At 41.7% G+C, this 16,954-nt stretch overlaps 1 protein-coding gene across 2 annotated transcripts in view; it reads left to right on the forward strand.

Moving 5' to 3' along the window:
• Window positions 1-16,161, forward strand: part of WTIP (WT1 interacting protein) — an 85,626-nt gene extending 69,465 nt beyond the window's left edge. For both annotated transcript variants that reach the window (XM_076349127.1, XM_076349128.1), the window contains 5 exons: window positions 5,754-5,816; window positions 8,292-8,422; window positions 9,533-9,584; window positions 11,470-11,538; window positions 14,312-16,161. In XM_076349127.1, coding sequence (XP_076205242.1) covers window positions 5,754-5,816; window positions 8,292-8,422; window positions 9,533-9,584; window positions 11,470-11,538; window positions 14,312-14,464 — 468 coding nt within the window. In that variant the 3' untranslated portion in view covers window positions 14,465-16,161. The remainder of the gene's footprint in view (window positions 1-5,753; window positions 5,817-8,291; window positions 8,423-9,532; window positions 9,585-11,469; window positions 11,539-14,311) is intronic.
• Window positions 16,162-16,954: the final 793 nt, after the last annotated feature.

Below are 16,954 nucleotides of genomic sequence, written 5' to 3' on the forward strand. Positions count from 1 at the left end.
TCCCATTTTGCTTAATATTACATTGAAAAGTAAATTACAACAACTGAAGCACACTTAAAAAGAACTAGAGCTCTTTCTAATTATGTGTGACTCCTGCCAAACACTTGTAAGCAGACAGCATTAATTTTTTTTCTATGGGAGAGTTAGAAAAAAAACATGTGAGAAAGTGGTGTGTTTCCACTTCTGTAGTAAACGTTGGTATTAGTTGCTGTTATGTTTTGAATTGAAATCTTTCAACAACTGTTTTGAATAAAATCCAGATACTTTTTTTCCAGGAAGATATGTTCTAATGTAGACAGTTTCTTTCGCAGTGTACATAATAGATGGTAGCAGTGACAATAAATACAGCAAGAGTACAGCCCACAGCAAGAGTATAGGGCTGTGCAATATGAAGTGCTGTACAGTGTGAATCAAATTAATAGATTTGGGGCTGTATGATATGATGCAGAGTTAAAGTTGTTGCTTCAGGCTTTTTTCCTTGATCATTGTCACTGCAGAGCTTCCACGGGTGTTTGTTTAAGGAAGATCTAGGTAAGAAAATCATTATTGGCTCTTAATTAATCAGACAGAAAGTAGCCTTGGTGAGTGCTCACACATGGGTCTCTGTAGGCTCTCTAGGAAGTAAATGGCTGTTCCCTTCTCGGAGGCAATAAAATGCCTGACTGCTAAGGCAAAGTTAGCTACCAGCTGAATTCCTGATTTTTGGCAGAGTTTTGTGCATGGCCAGACCAACTGTTGCCTCTGTGCAGAACACGACGTCCCTCCTTGCCCTACCCATGTCCTTCAAACATAACAAAGTGGAAACGCAGAAGCAAGAAGATAAGCTGCTGCGGTAGTGTTTCCTCACTGGCAGCAAGACAGGGTGAACCAACAGGTTATATGAAAGGGTTTCAGCGAGATGAAGAGTGAAGTTCTGGACTATTTTCCTTTAGTTTAATCTCAGCCACCTGCCATGAGGCTCCCGTATCTTTGAGCCTGAGAAGGCCCCACTTTGTTCAGTTCAATTTAATCGCTGCATTTAAATGTGTGTAAAAAAACAACAGCAAAACCCCGTCTGCATGAAACCAAATTTGATATTCTCTGCCTCTCTTAACGTGATCCCATGAATTTCTTGCATTGTTGTATCCCATGTACTAAGGGTCCCATGCAGAGAGCAAACAATAAAGCAGCGAGAAGACAGATGCTCTGCTAATGGGAAACCAAGGAGAAGAGAGTCTGTGAGGGATTACAAGCAGCCTGGGGTTGGAATACATTATTAGCATAGCACCCAATTCAGAAATTAGTTTTCAGAATTAAATGCCTGAAGCATTTTGGCAAAAACTGATCATCCCTCTCAAAAGCCCTTAAAGCATAAAAGAGTAGGAATCTCAAGTCTAGGCTGAGCAATCACATTTGGTGACTCTGCAGTGCTGTAACAGTGAATTGTTATTTTTATAGCTTCATACCATTACCGGGGCAGCAACTGCCACACCTACTGAAATGTAATCCACTGGATCTGCTTGCACAAACCTTTAGCAGGTTTTGAACATCCTCATCAAAGAAGAAAATGGGCCTGAATGAGATTCCAGGGTCTGTTTCCAGGAGGAAGGTTTTGTTTTGTTGAGTGCATAACAGCAGGGAAGTGCATCAGCCTCTCCTTGGGCTCGGTTAGGCATGCGAAGGAGAAGAAGTGACATGTCTTTTCAAAGATCTGACATTGCCTAAGGTAGAAAGGTCCCGAAGCCTTTTTCAGGCATGCTATTTTCTGAATGTTTTTGCTTTTGAAAATCATGATGAGAACATCAAACTTTAAAAGGCCCTGGGTAGACAACCAAGATTGCTTACAGAACTGAGGGCAGACAAGAGAAATTGTTTCTCATAGTACTTGGTGGGATTATCCTCCATGCATAATTGTTCATTATATGCTCAAAATTCAATGTTAATTTCTTTTGGATATATTGCAAATTAGACAGAAGAGTTATAAACCCCAAGTTTATCACAGGAGGACACTAACAGGCCTAAATATTAAGGACAGAAGGGGACTTGTTTTCCTCTTACATTGAAACAAAGACTCTTGGACAGAATCATTGATTATCAAATGGGCAAAAAAAATCTCCAAAGTATAGTGGACAGCAAACAAAAGAAAAGTTCAGCCAGCCAAGTCTTTGACTTTTTTTTTTACTCTTCTATTCTAACATAATTAATATATTTCTCAAGGCTTATTTAGTTTCCAGAGTTTTGTTTTATGTAAGTATCATTGGGGAGCTTGATTACAAAGTCTTGATTCATGCACATAAATGGAGATTTTATTATCCTGGGAGAGAAGTCAAGGACAAGGTAAATATGGGAGAAAACAGTTGGGACCAAACTAAGAAATCAGGAAGAATAATATACCAGCTCTTCAACATGTGCTTGTTTTCTTTGCATCCTGGTAACTAGCATCTTATTTCTAAGTCACAGAAGTGAGAGTAAAGGGTAACACTTCATTTTCAGCTTTGAATTTCAGAGCTGTTCTTTTTATAACAACTTCTTTCAATGTTTTTATATATGCTTAATGGGCATCTATAATGAATATTTGGGAAAGTTCAAAATTACGCTTCTTATTTGTCCTGGGTACAGACTGTCTGTAGATTTCTGAACGTTTCTGTCTAGTTTGAGATTGGTCTGCATTTTTACATCATCTTACTGGTCTGCCAACAAAATATTTAAAAGAAAAAAAACCTGGCACATACGAAATCCTTATAGAGTAAGGCTAGAATTGAGCCCAGTACTGCTTATATCCCGAATGAAATTGTATGTATAAAATACCATGTGTACAGGAAGCATAGCTGTGATTTGGCTTCTCCACTAGGGTCTTGCCTATCAGCCTGTATTACTTCACTGTTTCACCTCAATCTGTTTTTCACATCTCCAGATAGTGAGGGAGGGCTGGTGTGCGCAAAAGCTCTTTTCCCCCCTCCAACTATGTCAGTAATAAGAGACTACAAGTCTGTAGAGCATAACAACCTCCTCTTCTCTTGCAGTTACCTAGTTCACAAGCTCTGGGGGACCAGTGCTTCTTCCACCCAGCCATGCTGGGAACCCACCATCAGGGAAGCTCTTGGGTGTCCTGAGAGATAATAAAGAGGCCGTTCTGCCTTGTCTGCAGTCTGGTGCAAGTCACAACTTCTCTCTCGTTGCACACACAAGATTTGTGAAGGTTAATAATAATCAAGTGCTTCAAAGACAGAGGTTGCCAATTTTAATTAGTATTTTAACACTTTGTTTGTAAGCTCTGCTTCTAAAATTGAAAACTTAGCACAACGGCCCTGTTTGAACTCTCCAAGTTAAGAACAAACACTGCAAAGCAGAAGTTGACAGGTGAGCTACAAAAATGTAGAGAAAATCATTTATTGTTTACCTATAAACAGCAGTGTCCGCAGTACTACCATCATGTAGAAAACGATGCTGCTGGGATCCGAGGCTGTTATTCTTTTCCAGTCCAAATAGATTTAAAGCACAAGCAGAGCTGAATCCAAAACCCTGATAGCACTGAATCAGGTCTCCAGTTTGTCTGGGATCAATACTGTGATCAGAAGAGAGAAGAGTGTAGTGGTAAAGGACAGCTCCCTGAGCCCAGGAAATATTTTATCACTGCTATTAGACTTACTGCCATTTTGCAAAGTCTTCTTAATTGGGTAATCCAGTTCTGGATGTGTTTGAGAAATAATAATTCTCTTGTTAAAAACAAATCATGGTTTTAATTTAATAGGGTTAGTCATATAAAGAGTGATTTTGTGTCAGCAAAACCTTTCTTTCTGACAAACAGTGTAATTTATAACAATCTAGTTAGCAGTAAATGACATTAATCAGACCACTATGCCATTCTGTTCCTGGGGAATAATGTTCCTTCTTAATCAATTGCTGGGTAAAATGCTTCTTTGCATTTCTTATCAAATGACAGCCAGATGGTACTAGTAAATTCATTCCAGCAGGATTTTAGAATTAGCTGGGTTTGTACTAATTGTTAATCCTATGCTGTCTGCACCACTAGGGCCTACCCACCTGTTTCCAGTAACCCTCGAGTTCGCAACCTTAGGAAATAGTCTAGCCAGACGGTTACTCAGATACAGTGCAGCCAAGAAGCATCCCAAGCAGTGAGGCCTTTTTTCTGCGTCAGTAAGAAAAAGAAAAAAGAAAAAAAACAGTATCTTGCAGAAACAGCCAGCTAGGACTACCTGCCTCTGTATTTGTTCCTCAACACCCTGCTCTCTTTTGATGATATTTCAAAGTTTCTTAAGATTGCATGAGCTGTGTTCCTTAGTGCGTAGTAAATTTGGAGCTGTGACAGCTGCCATACCATCATTTACTGACTTTCTGGGCCCATCAAAGTGTCTGCGAGACCTTTTCCTTCATAATCACTTTGTTGCATAGCAACAAAATTTTGTCTCCAACCTATTGATCTGAAATAACATGTAATCCCCTGACACCAATAAAAAGGAAAACATGGCAGCTCTAGGCTGGGAACCACTGGCTTTTGAAGTGAGGGGACAGTTAATCCCCACTAAATCAAGGGGGGAATGGAGCAAGCTGTAAGCTCTGTTGGGCTGAGGCTCTGAGGATGCATTAGATGCCTGAGCCAATTAACCTGTGCTCTGGGAGAAGAGTCTAGCTTATGCTCATCCTCCCCATTCCCTGTCTTTTATCTTGTGCAACTAAAGTACATTTCAGGTGAGCTTTGCTACAACCTTAATTGCTGAAATAAGCGTCACTGTGCAATACCATACAAATAACTGAGCACCCCTTCCCTCTGGCAGGAAAGAGTGCACACACAGCACTTTGCTTATATGGGACTGCAGTGGGTGAGGGTAAAGTTCAGCTGCTGCAAATACCAGTTTCAAAATTACATGGCTGGAGTTCTTCAGGCAAATGCCTCTTGCCTGTAGGGTAGTTGTTTGGTAGGTCAGTCGTCTGGCCTGATAACCTTGATATTTTTTGTATACCTCTAAACACAGGGCTAAAGACAGACTTTGGCATCTGAACAGAAACACTCAGGCAGGGAACACAGAGTTTTGGTCCCAAGTGGGCAAAGTATCTCCCTGCTGCCATGCCCCCGGCACCGAACCTGGGAGGGCTCTGCCACCAGGCCTGTCCAGCCTTCCTGTTTCCCACGGCAGGCTGGAGCATGGGCTGACGGTTGGGGTTTGTATCATCCTTCTGAGGTACCTTACTGTTGCCCACATTGTGCAGGGAGCCCAAGCTCCTGCAACTGGACTTTTAGATTCTTCCCTGGATAAAAAGCTTGGTATCAAAGAGGCAGCTAAATTCTCCTTGGGCCTGTCTTCATTTTTCTAGCCTGCATGTAGCACTGAGTGAAATGTAGGTCCAAAATCTGAGGTCAGTAAGCATCGGTCACTAATTTGAGTAGGAGTTGGGAGGAAGGTCCTATGTTATTTACTTCCCCAACAACAACCGAAAGAGTGAATTCAAGCTAGTTCCAGCACACCAAATGCAAACTCGCCAAATAGGCTTCAAAAATAAAAATCAAACTTAAAATAATAGTTACATTAGAAATCTCAATGGAAATCTTGCAGTGGATCAGAAGGCCAAGCTGGTATCTGAGCATGCTGCAAGAGCAGAGCGAAGGCTTCCGAGTCAGTGTCTCCCAAACCTATTGTATAGTTTGCTATCATATATAGCACAGGCTAGAAAATAGCACAGCGTTCACTTAAAAGGTATTTCTGCAGCTAGAGGAGTGGCTACTAATAATCCTTTCTTTTCTTTTATTTGAACAGTATTCAGGTTTTCAGCAAACAGCGGACAAATGCTTTGTTTGTGGACACCTCATAATGGAAATGGTAAGGGACCTAAATTCCTAACTGTGGGGTAGCTTGCTTTTCATGTACTTTGGGTAGTGCACTGTGAGTCATTGTGCTTTTTCCCTAGTCACACTATCATTGTGTCTTCACTGCTGTCAAGGTAATTTTTGAAACTGAGGCAGTAAATAAACAAAAATACTTTCATGCTCTATTACTGGTAGGTACAGTAAGTTGGGCTTCTTTTCTACCTGAGATCATGGGAGCCTGTGGTTCTGCCACATGCCAGTTTAAGAAAAAAAGATAAATAGAATTTTAATACTAAAGGGGGAAAATACAGCACAGCTTTGTATGAGCACATGGTAAAGGAAAACAGAGGCTGTGCTCTGTGAGACAGTAGAATAGCAAGAGCTCTGTCAAGTGGATGGAACCTGGGCTAGAGAGGAGAGGGACGTTATCAATAGTCCTGAGGTTTCTTGCCTGCTCTGTGACTTGCTTTATTTACCTTCTGCTACTTGCTCCACATCAGTTAAAATGCATTCTTGCCACTGGGATTTGTAGGGAGCCAGTAGTCAGAGTTACTTTTATAATAAAAAAATCAAATGGCTATGGGTTGGGCCAGATACTACTAGCATCATTTCAGTGGGTGAAAGTAGGAAGAATTTAGTCTGTTCTTCCTAAGCAGAAGTTCCCAAACAAAATGAAGTGGCTTGCACATTGAAGAAGTGCAGATCATGTAGTATAGCTATTTTCCTCTTGCTTTAAAATGTGTATGAACCTCAGTATGCCTAATAGAAGTAGCTATTGCGTTGCAAACACCGGAGGTTCAGTAGGAGCTGGAACGGGGACTTCACTAATGAGGATTCTGGCTCATATCCTGGCACCACTGGTTGGACAAGGATATTGTTCGTTTTAGCCCAAGAGCAAATTTCTAGAGTTGTGTCATGCTGGGAGGGGGAGGGGTATCTGACTTGCATGCTTTGAGCTGGCCCCTAATTGCAGAATCCCAGGCAAGAGTCCATAATATCTCATTGGTGAAGCTCAGTAGCTGGAAGCTTGGCAGGTGCTTGTCTGCCTTTCTCCCATCAGCAAGTGTGCTCTGACAAAAGGAAACAGCTCTGGGAGCTCCAGGAATTAAGCAGTCTTATTTGGCTAATTCCTTCGTGTTCCTCCCTGGGAGCGCACATACAACGAATGTGCCTGCACAGTAGTGGTGCCCATGTACAGCTAAGGAGCAGAGAGCTGCAGCCCCACGGGCCTGGGCACAACTGAAGCTGTTCAAGGCTGAAAGTGCAGCTGAATTAGGAGTTGCTCTGTGCAAAGGAGTGGCTGCACAAGTACGCCAGGCTAACAGCGTGTGTTACGTAGCTGCCTAGATAGCAACACACACAGAGACGAGTTGTTTCTGGCTAGGACCAGGCTTGCAAACCAAATGGAGTCTGATGCCACTCACTGAACGGAGAGCTTATAGGGCTTCATTAGAGGCGGAAAAAAAGTTTAAACTAAATTGACTTTGTGCATTTTTCCTATGTGCCACTTCTTATTTCCTGTCGATTTGATGATCTTTATTCATAGAAGCATCTACAGGGCCATGAGAGCTTGGCCTGTGGAGATTTTTCATCTCCATCTTATTAGCAGCTCCAAGCTGAGCACTGCTGCTACTTTTTGAAATTACTTTCCAAAGGTATTTCTTATACCTGAAACGTATGCAATTGGTGCTATAACCTGTTGAGAGCTGCCTGAAGATGACACCATGTCTCACTCTTCCCAGAGGCTTGTTCATGGGCTTGGTGCATCCTCCTTGATGTCCCAGTGCCACACTGGGCATTACATACAAGGACAGCAGGAGGGAGGGTATCTGTTCTGTAGTAGTGTAGCTGAGACTGCATCAGGCCTTTTCCTTTAAACCTTTAAAATGCAATAGGAAAGGTCAGAATGGGAAAAGCCTGGGCAGGTGGATGGATCTGTATCCAAACACATGGATACAGATGGATTTTAACAGAAACCGATGGGCCTCTATGACTGAGTGATAACCAGTCAGTAACTGTGGTGGATTAGGATACTTAATTAATAAAGGGACACCTATTTATTTGCTTGTTTTGTTATTTTACTTTTTAAGTTTGAGTAATGACTGGTTTGGATTCTGTCTGTCACAGCCTGTTAAGTTTTGTGAATTAACTCTGTATCCCAGTAACTTGTATTTGGCTGCAAGAGATTTTCCAAGAAGTGGTCTCTGAAGCCGATTCTAATTTCTGTAGGCAGTATTGGCCCTGCAGAGCTAAGACTGATAGGTGTTAGCCTGATTTTCACAGTCTCTCTCTTTATTGGGAGCCTACTGAAACCCACTGAAATAAGCAAGTTCATTGTTTTAAAAGGCCCCTTGCTGACAGATCTGCAGAGTGGTAATTTCATCCTGAAGTGCTTTTCTCACTGTCATTATTAAGAATCAGACACAGCAGTATATGGGGGGATCTCATGTAATCATGCGTCCACTTATTTTGCTGTTTGCCTCTTAAGATCTTACAGGCCCTTGGAAAGTCATACCATCCTGGCTGCTTCCGCTGCGTGGTGTGTAACGAGTGTTTGGATGGAGTCCCCTTCACTGTAGATGTGGAGAACAATATTTACTGTGTCAAAGACTACCATACGTAAGTACACAAATCCATTGCATGCTTGGAAATATTACAGTAGTTAAATTATTGGTATAGTTGTAAGCCTTGTAGTAGATAAAAAGGGTCATTCCTGTTTGCTCAGATGTCCCTCAAGCGCTGCTCTCACATGTTGCATTTGTAAAGTATTTTAAAGTTATATTAAAGGTCACTTCATGGGCCCAGTGTGGCATACAGTGGCCAGGTAAGGTTGAAAATCAAGTTGTGTTAGAGGATGTACTTCTCTGGTGGCTGTTTTTCTACTTCTTTCAGGAGTTTCAATACTAATTAGATCAGGCTAATGCTGCAAGTGATGGTAGATTCTGCTGGCTGTTTCTAAGAGTCGAGGTTCTGGTAGGAAGAACCTGTTACACTCTGGTGAGTGTAAGTTAGGTTAACCTAGACTAGACAGTAGACATGTAATTAGCAGCTAGTGTTAGAATGATTTTAGCCACGCCTGACAAAAAGTTTTGTGGTTTAAGTGATTGCTTTTGGATTCCTTTCTGCTCCTGCTCAAAGGCAACATGAATGCTCTTAGCTCCAGTCAACCAATAACTCAGCTTATGGAGCAAGAATAAATCACTCTGAACTCAACCCTGTTGGTACCAAGTTGACCGTGTTACAAGGATAGAGTGAATGTTGGCCCAGTGATTGTCATAAAATGCAGCTGGGGATAAGACAACCAGTTGATGTATTTGGTTTAAGTAGATCCTAGCCATGATCAGCCCCTCTCCTATTTAGCATGGTTACGTCTTCCTGATGTCAGATGGTGACAGTCCCCAAGTCAGGAGCTGCTTTGCAGTCAAAACAGCGAGTCTCTGAAAAAATTTGAATGGCTTTATGAGTAAAGGAAGGTAAGAGAAAGGGCATGCGTGGGAAGAGGGCTGTATTCACTATGCCTAGAGGTCAGGAAGCCCTAAGCAATAAAGCTGGGGAGATCAGCCTCTTCGAAATCTCCTTTTCCCTGAATATCATCAAACATTCAGAGGTGTTTCAAATGCTGTGAATCTACATTTTGCTAAAAAGAAGGCATGGTTAAAATAGCTCTCTTGGTTCTACTTTTTGAAGAAGCTTTAAATGTGATTTGAACACTTTCTTCTTGCACCCTAGGGTTTTTGCACCAAAATGCGCTTCCTGTAACCAGCCGATCCTACCAGCACAGGTAAACGTTAACATGCACTGACTCTTTAGAGAAAACAGCTGTTGGCATATGAACACTTTCTAAAAATACATTAGATGCTTTTCTTCCCTCTTCCAGAATCTATACCATGTCAGATACTAAATTAAATACAGTTCAGTAGTAATGTCACTCCCAAACATTCCCAGAGGTTGTAACAGTCATACCACTTATGCAGCATAGTACTCTGTATCTTTAGGGTGCTTTCCAGGTCTTAATTACGCTGTTATAAATCTCATTTAATTGAAAGCCCTGACTGGGGCTCCAAGAACAACCCAAGAAGTAAAGCCCTGTTTATTTTTAGAATCTCCCATTAGCTCAAGTAGCAATTTTCATTGTCTTCTACGTTTGCATTTCTGATGTGGACCTGTTAAGATGCCCAAACTTGAAAAGACCTCCAAGGATTACCCTGACCCTGTGAAAAAGCTACACAGTCTGTCGTCCTGGGATGGCAATGTAATGAAAGTGCTTAAAGGGGTGGAAAAGGCAGCAGAAAAGTTGGCTAAAAGGGAAGCCAGGTGAATGACCAGCAGGTCATTGCAACCTCAGCCTATCCTGACAGTATAGATAGACAGTATATGATAAGACTTCTGTATTAAGACATGTCTTTTCTGCTTGCCCGCAGTGGTGCTCCCTCATACTCTGGTGGGTGCAGGACCCTTTGAGTTCCCATTGCTGAGGTCACTGACGAGCTCACTTGTAAGCAAGGGCCCCAGTGCCTCCCTCCTTTTCCTCTTGTCATGTTTACAGAGCCAGAGCTTGCATCCTGTAAGCTGCTGTGCCCCAGTAAAGCCTGTGGCTAAAGCCTCTCAGCATGCCCACCTCCATCACCCTGCACGTTACTCTCTATTTGTCATGTCATTATTATTTCTGTTAAATGGCCAGGTCTCACATAATTAAAAACCGTATAAAGGCTGAGACAGAACTGCTTGTCCTGGTGATGGGATGTGAGGAGAAAACCCCTATGTAAATTTCAATGGATATGTGTCTTTCAAAATAACTTAAAAAAAAAAAAAGGGGGAAAAAAAAGCAGTCCTACTGCTGACTCATCTGATGGCTAGCAGATAGACTCCGTGTTCTTTCCCATGGGAGGTTTCTTAGGTTAGTTCAAGTCTAGCAGTGCAGGTACTAACTTGCCCGCAGCTGCTCTCAGACATAGTCTATGTCATATCTGATGCTCTAACCACACCTGGAACTGGAAACGATGCAAGGCAACAAATTTAATGAGCTCTGTCTTCAGAGTAGATCAGGGAAGGAGTCTGGGAGGTTACAAGAAGGGTATGGGCTGCTCTGCAGGGCCTGGGGCTCAGCCAGGAATTCCACAACTCCACTGCATCCACCCTCATGCTGAGGTTTTGGCCTGTGCACATAATTACCTGCTGGACTGGTATGTAAATCCCGATGGGGTACATACAGTGACATGTGCATGTGCAAAATAGCTGCGCAGCAGATGGTTTGAGGGGAATACAAGTCGTGGAAAACTCCGGCCAGGATGTCTACAAGGAAGAGTTACCCAATCAGCAGGTCATAGTTCTTGGCTGGTAATTCATTCAGATCCTGGGTGCCCTTGGAAAATTATTTGGTTTCAAGACTAATTTGTCCCTTGAGGATCAAGTTTTGGCTACGCTTCCTAAATGACCTCTACAGCTTAGGTATGTCAGACACCCACGCTGCTGCTAAACAGCAAAAACAGCGGTGCAGTGCTGTGCGCCAGGGGACAAGACCCTCAGCGGTCACAGAGCTCTGCTCTGTGGAGGAAGAGGGGATCCCCCAGTGAAACAGCTCTCCAAAACGATAGGTTGGGCACTGAAAGATTGAGAAAACACCGCTTACAAGTCCACTCTTAACCTTCTCTCTGCTTCCCCAACAGGGCTCCGAGGAGACCATTCGGGTGGTGTCAATGGACAAAGACTACCATGTGGAGTGCTATCACTGTGAGGTAAGCGTCAGGCGCCTCTGCAAGCCTAGCAGCCTCTTGCTAGGTGCCTGACTCGCACCCCAGGGTGCACTTGTTGGCTCTTGCACACCTGGGCAGGTAGGGCTCTGCCCCATGGCTCCTGAAGGGAGGCAAAGGGATGAGTGCTAGCTGGGCTGCAAGTGGTGCTACCATCTCCAGTACCAAATTAGGCTTTTTCCCAGTATGTTAACTTCAAAAGCTGGGTTTGGTTGTTTGGGTTGAATTTTCTCGATACTTCCAGATGAGGAGAGAACAAAGAGGAGGTGCCGGTTCCCTTTTTCCTGATCTCTGGATACAGCTTGTGTGGCTCTGATCTGAGGAGACATGAATTCACATTGCCTGTGCAAGGAAGGACCCTCACTCCTACACTGGAAGGCTTTTCTAGGGGATCTGTGTTTTTTCCATGCTGAATGAATATTGAATCTTTACTAGAAAAGAAACAGGGATACCACTGACTTTCTGTCACTTCTTTTAGGAGTAGTTTCTTTTTGTGTAGAACATTTAAATGTTGATTGAGGCAGATCAAGTTGTGGGATTCGTGCTCTTGCATCAGAGAGGAGAGCTGAGTTCAGTCCTAGCTCTGCATCTGCCATGAGGAGGGAAACAAACTCTTTAATTTGGGATCAACCCAAAACTTCCCTTTTGCTGTAGGTTTGGCGCTCTGATATAACATGCAAATATCCACACAGATCCTAACTGTGCTACCTAATTGTCTTAGCACCACGGGCAAAAATGCAGCAATACTATCTTCTATGCACTTTTGCACAAAAAGGTTTTACAAAAGAGACTTCCGATTGAGGAAGAAAAAATTTAGGGCATCTTGAAATGTATATGAACCTAAATGTAAGGAAGACCCCATCCACTCAGCTATCTCGGTCCAACAGAGGTACCTGATACTCCATCCTTTTCTATTAATTTTTAAAGAGAAATTGGCACAGGAAATTGCAGCATTTTGGAGAGCTGTACTTCCCTCCTCCTCCTTCCCCCATCTATTGCTTTGTGCAGGCTTCACCTAAGATGACAGCTCCCTCCCCTTCTCTCTCAGGCTATTGACTTTATATTAGAATGTCCCAATGGGGGTTTATTTTCAGTTCTGTTTCATTATTCATTTCCCCATTCTCCTTCCAGTTTGAGGCAAATCAAGCTGCCTCCACATCTGCCCAGAATGGCAGAGTGCATTTATGTACAGAAATCAGGGGGTTAGCCATGTGTTAACAGGGGTAGGTTACTGCCTAGTGGTCTCAAATCAGCCTCTCAAACTGTACGCACCGGGTCACTGCTGTCTCCAAATACTGCTAGAAAAGTTAGCGCCAGTATTTTGAGGTATTCACACGGAGACTTTTACAAAGGCTACGATGACTTACTCAGCCACTTCTGCTGTTAATGTCATCATCACCTGGTGGCCATGCAAAGCCAGTAGCCAGTTTGGAAACTCTGCTGCTTTTCTATATTATCTTTTTCTTGTGCAACCACTTAACTTCTGCTGAGAAGTTCAAACCGGTTTACAGATCAATAGACCCCCATTCTAAAACTGAAATCCACTGAGAAGGCAGGCTTTCTCGTTGCAGAAAAGGAGTATAATTTTAGAGAGGGAAAAAGCTATGAACACTTGGCATAGCTGTAGGGTATCTGAAATTGTTAAATTCTAACAAGGAGTTGAATTTTAAATCTTACATAAAGGACTATGAAGTTATATAACGTAGTAACACACAGAAAACTACCTTGGCAGAAACTTTGATTAAAGCCTCCCTAAACTAACACTCCAGTTTTAAGGTTTACTTTAAAACCCATTTTTCATTCTTATTTCAGCATTGTTAAATCTGAGGATTTTTAACTTGAGCTACGAAAGCTGAAAAATCATACTTTGTGTCCAATTAAAAACTTTGCATAAGTTTTTCAATACTGAAATGACCTATATGCCCAACTTGTTAATTTTTTTTTTTCCTTTCTACTAAGTACACAGATGCATACTCAGAATCTCTGGTTTGTCAGGTCTGGTCACAGTAACAATTTTTAAGTATTTAACATACTTGAAACATCAAATCCAAGCACAAAACTGTCATGCCTTTCAAATGTCCTCAAAATTACAATGATGACAACTGAAAACCAGGATTGTCTCTATTGCAGTGTACATAATAGCAGGCAGGATCATTGTTGTTTTTCTTTTTATCTCTGTTCCTCCACTGTTGTTCACCCATGTCGTCCCTGTAGTTATGTGCTGGTCCCAGAGGTAGTAACATATTTCCACTAAAGATGGACCATTGGCCTTTAAGTCTTTAATTTTTTTTAATTCCAAATTGGAGAAAGTGTAGCCCTGCTTCAGAAGTAAAACATGTCTCATCTCCCCCTCTTTCCCACTCCTCATTATCTACTTATGCTCCCCCATTTCTTGCTTGCTGCCTTGTTGCAGAATTGGCTCCTGTGTTCTAACCTGTTCCAGGCTGTATGTGTTACGGTCAGTCCTTGGCCCGTTTTTGTCTGATTTGCATCAACATTTATTAGATGAAGAAGAGACCAGAATGGGAAACAATGGGGAAAACAATGCTGGGTACTACTATAGACTGTCCTGTTTGATTTCAGTGATGTCATTTTGCTTAATATGAGATAGTCAGGATCCACCTACCAAAAACCCTTGAGGTTGCTGGCTTTGGAGGCATGGGAGGGAGCTCTCAGGGTTATGCAGGACAGATCAACATTGTTGTGAGATGACCTACCTGAATCACTCACTAATCTGGGATGTGTGTGCTTCTTCTAGGATTGTGGCTTGCAGCTCAATGATGAGGAAGGCCATCGCTGTTACCCATTAGAGGGCCACTTGCTCTGCCATGGCTGTCATATCAGGCGCCTTAATATCAAACTGCCATCACATCCACCTCCGAGCTATCCAATGCATGTCACAGAACTCTGAAAGACATTTCCGTTACCAGTAAGCCATTTGAAAGAGAAGACAAAAATCTAAAAATGACTTTCCTGCTCCTTTAAAGATGAGATTCCAGTAATAACCATCTAAACCAGCTATTTATTTTTTAAATCAGAGGTGAGGGGTCCTTTTCTGATCTTGTACATACGCATTCTTTTATCTAGACATTTTCACTGAGACACCGTATACTTGAACAAATAATTCACCACTAAACTGTAACTGGCAACATTTCTAAAAATAATGGTACAGAGGGCTGCTCTGCACTCCCTACTCACTTTCCTTCAGTGGAGATTTCACCCAAGTAAGGAGTGTAGAATTACTTTCCAAAAGTTAGCACCTTCTCATATTGCAGCAAGCATGATAAGATAAATGCTAGCATTTTAGCTAGTTTTGTTGAATTCTGGCCTTAGAGAATACAGTTGCACATTTTTTAAAACTTAGATTCCCAGTAGTGAATAGGAAGCAAACAAGTGTTTTTAGCAATGACAGTTTTCAGCGTGGGTTAAATAATGGCATTCTGTGAAGAAGCGTCAGGTCAGCTTTCCATCCTACAAGGTTCCACAGTCATCCAAAGACTATTTAGCTTGTTAAAAAACTATGGCAAGCATCTCATATAAAAACCACATTAGAGAGGAATATATCCAGAAGATTGGCATGTGCAGGGTCATAACAGTTGAAGAAAGTGAGACCTCTGTAATTGCTTGCCGTGTACAATGTAGCCATGGTTTCAAAATGCATTCATATCAACTTGATGATTTGGCACTTACTGAAAGAATTCATCTTTTAAACCTGTTTTTTGTTTAATAGGGTTAGCAGCCCCTTTCTATGCAAAGGTACGCTTGTCTTTATACTACTTGTTTTATACAAGACTCCATTTGTTACCAACTGCTTTTTGATTGTATGTTGACACATTATTAAAAAAGAGGGGGACAGTGGTTTTTGTATTATCTTTTCAGCTTTGTGTTCTTTTCTAGATGTACTTTTGAACTGATTACAGTGATTGTCTTCATTGGAAAACAAAGTACAGTTTAGCAGAAATAATACTTTAGAGAGTCAGACCATTGAAACATGGGTATTTTGTAACAAGTATTAGATGTACATAGAATGTACACACTTTCATATTTTGCATAAGCTTTTACAGTAACCTCAGAGCTCTGGGGAAATATATGTCTTCCATATAGGAAGTTAGATGAATCTTTTTTATGGTTTGTTTTCTACCATGTGTTGATGATTTACATGCAAATCACACATCTGTATGTTTAAAAAATTCCTTGCATTCTCATGAGAATTGATCCAGCCTTCCTGAATTTATATCTTAAATAAATCCATCATTGCTGTCTAACTGTATCCAAAATTACAATAAAATAAAATTCTTCTGCTCCAGAGGAAGTGGAAATACCAGACCAGATTCTCCGCATGTGTAAACTGGGACATTTCCATGCCAGTTCTCAACACGTCGAGAATCTGACTGATCCATTCATAAGTGATCCCATGTTAAATTCAGCACGCAGACTGATGAAATGACTTATTTGGCAACACCATTGCAGTTTAGTTTCTTATGCTCCATTGATTTTTTGAAAGCCATTTGTGGTGCTCTTGAAAAGTACAAAGAACATCCAATGGACGCTAATTCCTAAGTGGAATAATTAACTAACTCCCTTAACAGAACTTTTTGATAGTCTGGAATTTCCTTATGGGGGAAGGGCAGGGGGGGCGGGAGGAAAAATTCCTGTGAACTACTTTTTTTCCTGTTAGTAAGGAACAAAAGGTATGTTTCCTGAACTGTTGCCAAACTTCTATTGGCCTAGATTAACCTGTCCTACCGAATGCTCCTTGGCAAGTCAGATGCTCCTTTAAAACATCAATTAACATATTTAATGTGATAGCCATGTTTTGAAGGAAGTACAGTGCAACTAGTGCCCCATTTCTACAGTGTGACCTAAGAGGCCTGGCCTGCAAGAGAGAGGACAGGGGGTGCGTGCATGCACACTTTTTCTGCGTTTGCAAACATTACCTCTGTGGCCATAGTCACCAGCTCAGCCTCAGAAGGAAGTGGAAGTACATGTGCCTCTCGCCCAAACAGCGAATGCTAGAAAAGGGGAAAAAAAATTGTCTTAAATTGGATTGTATGACTAGGTCAATTCCTTAAGGTTATTACAAATATGGAAGATATGAGAGCTTCAGGATAAACTTTTAGCATCAGCTGCAATGTAATACTTTTTCCATTTAAGGAAGCTGCTTTGGACCACATTTAGCTTTGAGGCATTTTTACTTGCTTGTCTTTACAATATATATTAAGGAACCCAAATTAAGAAAACAATCATTAAAATACACAGAGAAGGTTTGGGTCTGTTCTGTGAGCAAGTCATCCCATAACAGTACTCGCTGTACTGGAAAAATGCTTTGCTCTACCAGTATAGAAGCAAAACCTTCAAAATCACCGTGGCCCGAGATGGAGATGACTTACTCTGGTGTTCA

The sequence above is a fragment of the Aptenodytes patagonicus genome, chromosome 11, assembly GCF_965638725.1.
Source record: "Aptenodytes patagonicus chromosome 11, bAptPat1.pri.cur, whole genome shotgun sequence".
NCBI lineage: Eukaryota > Metazoa > Chordata > Aves > Sphenisciformes > Spheniscidae > Aptenodytes > Aptenodytes patagonicus.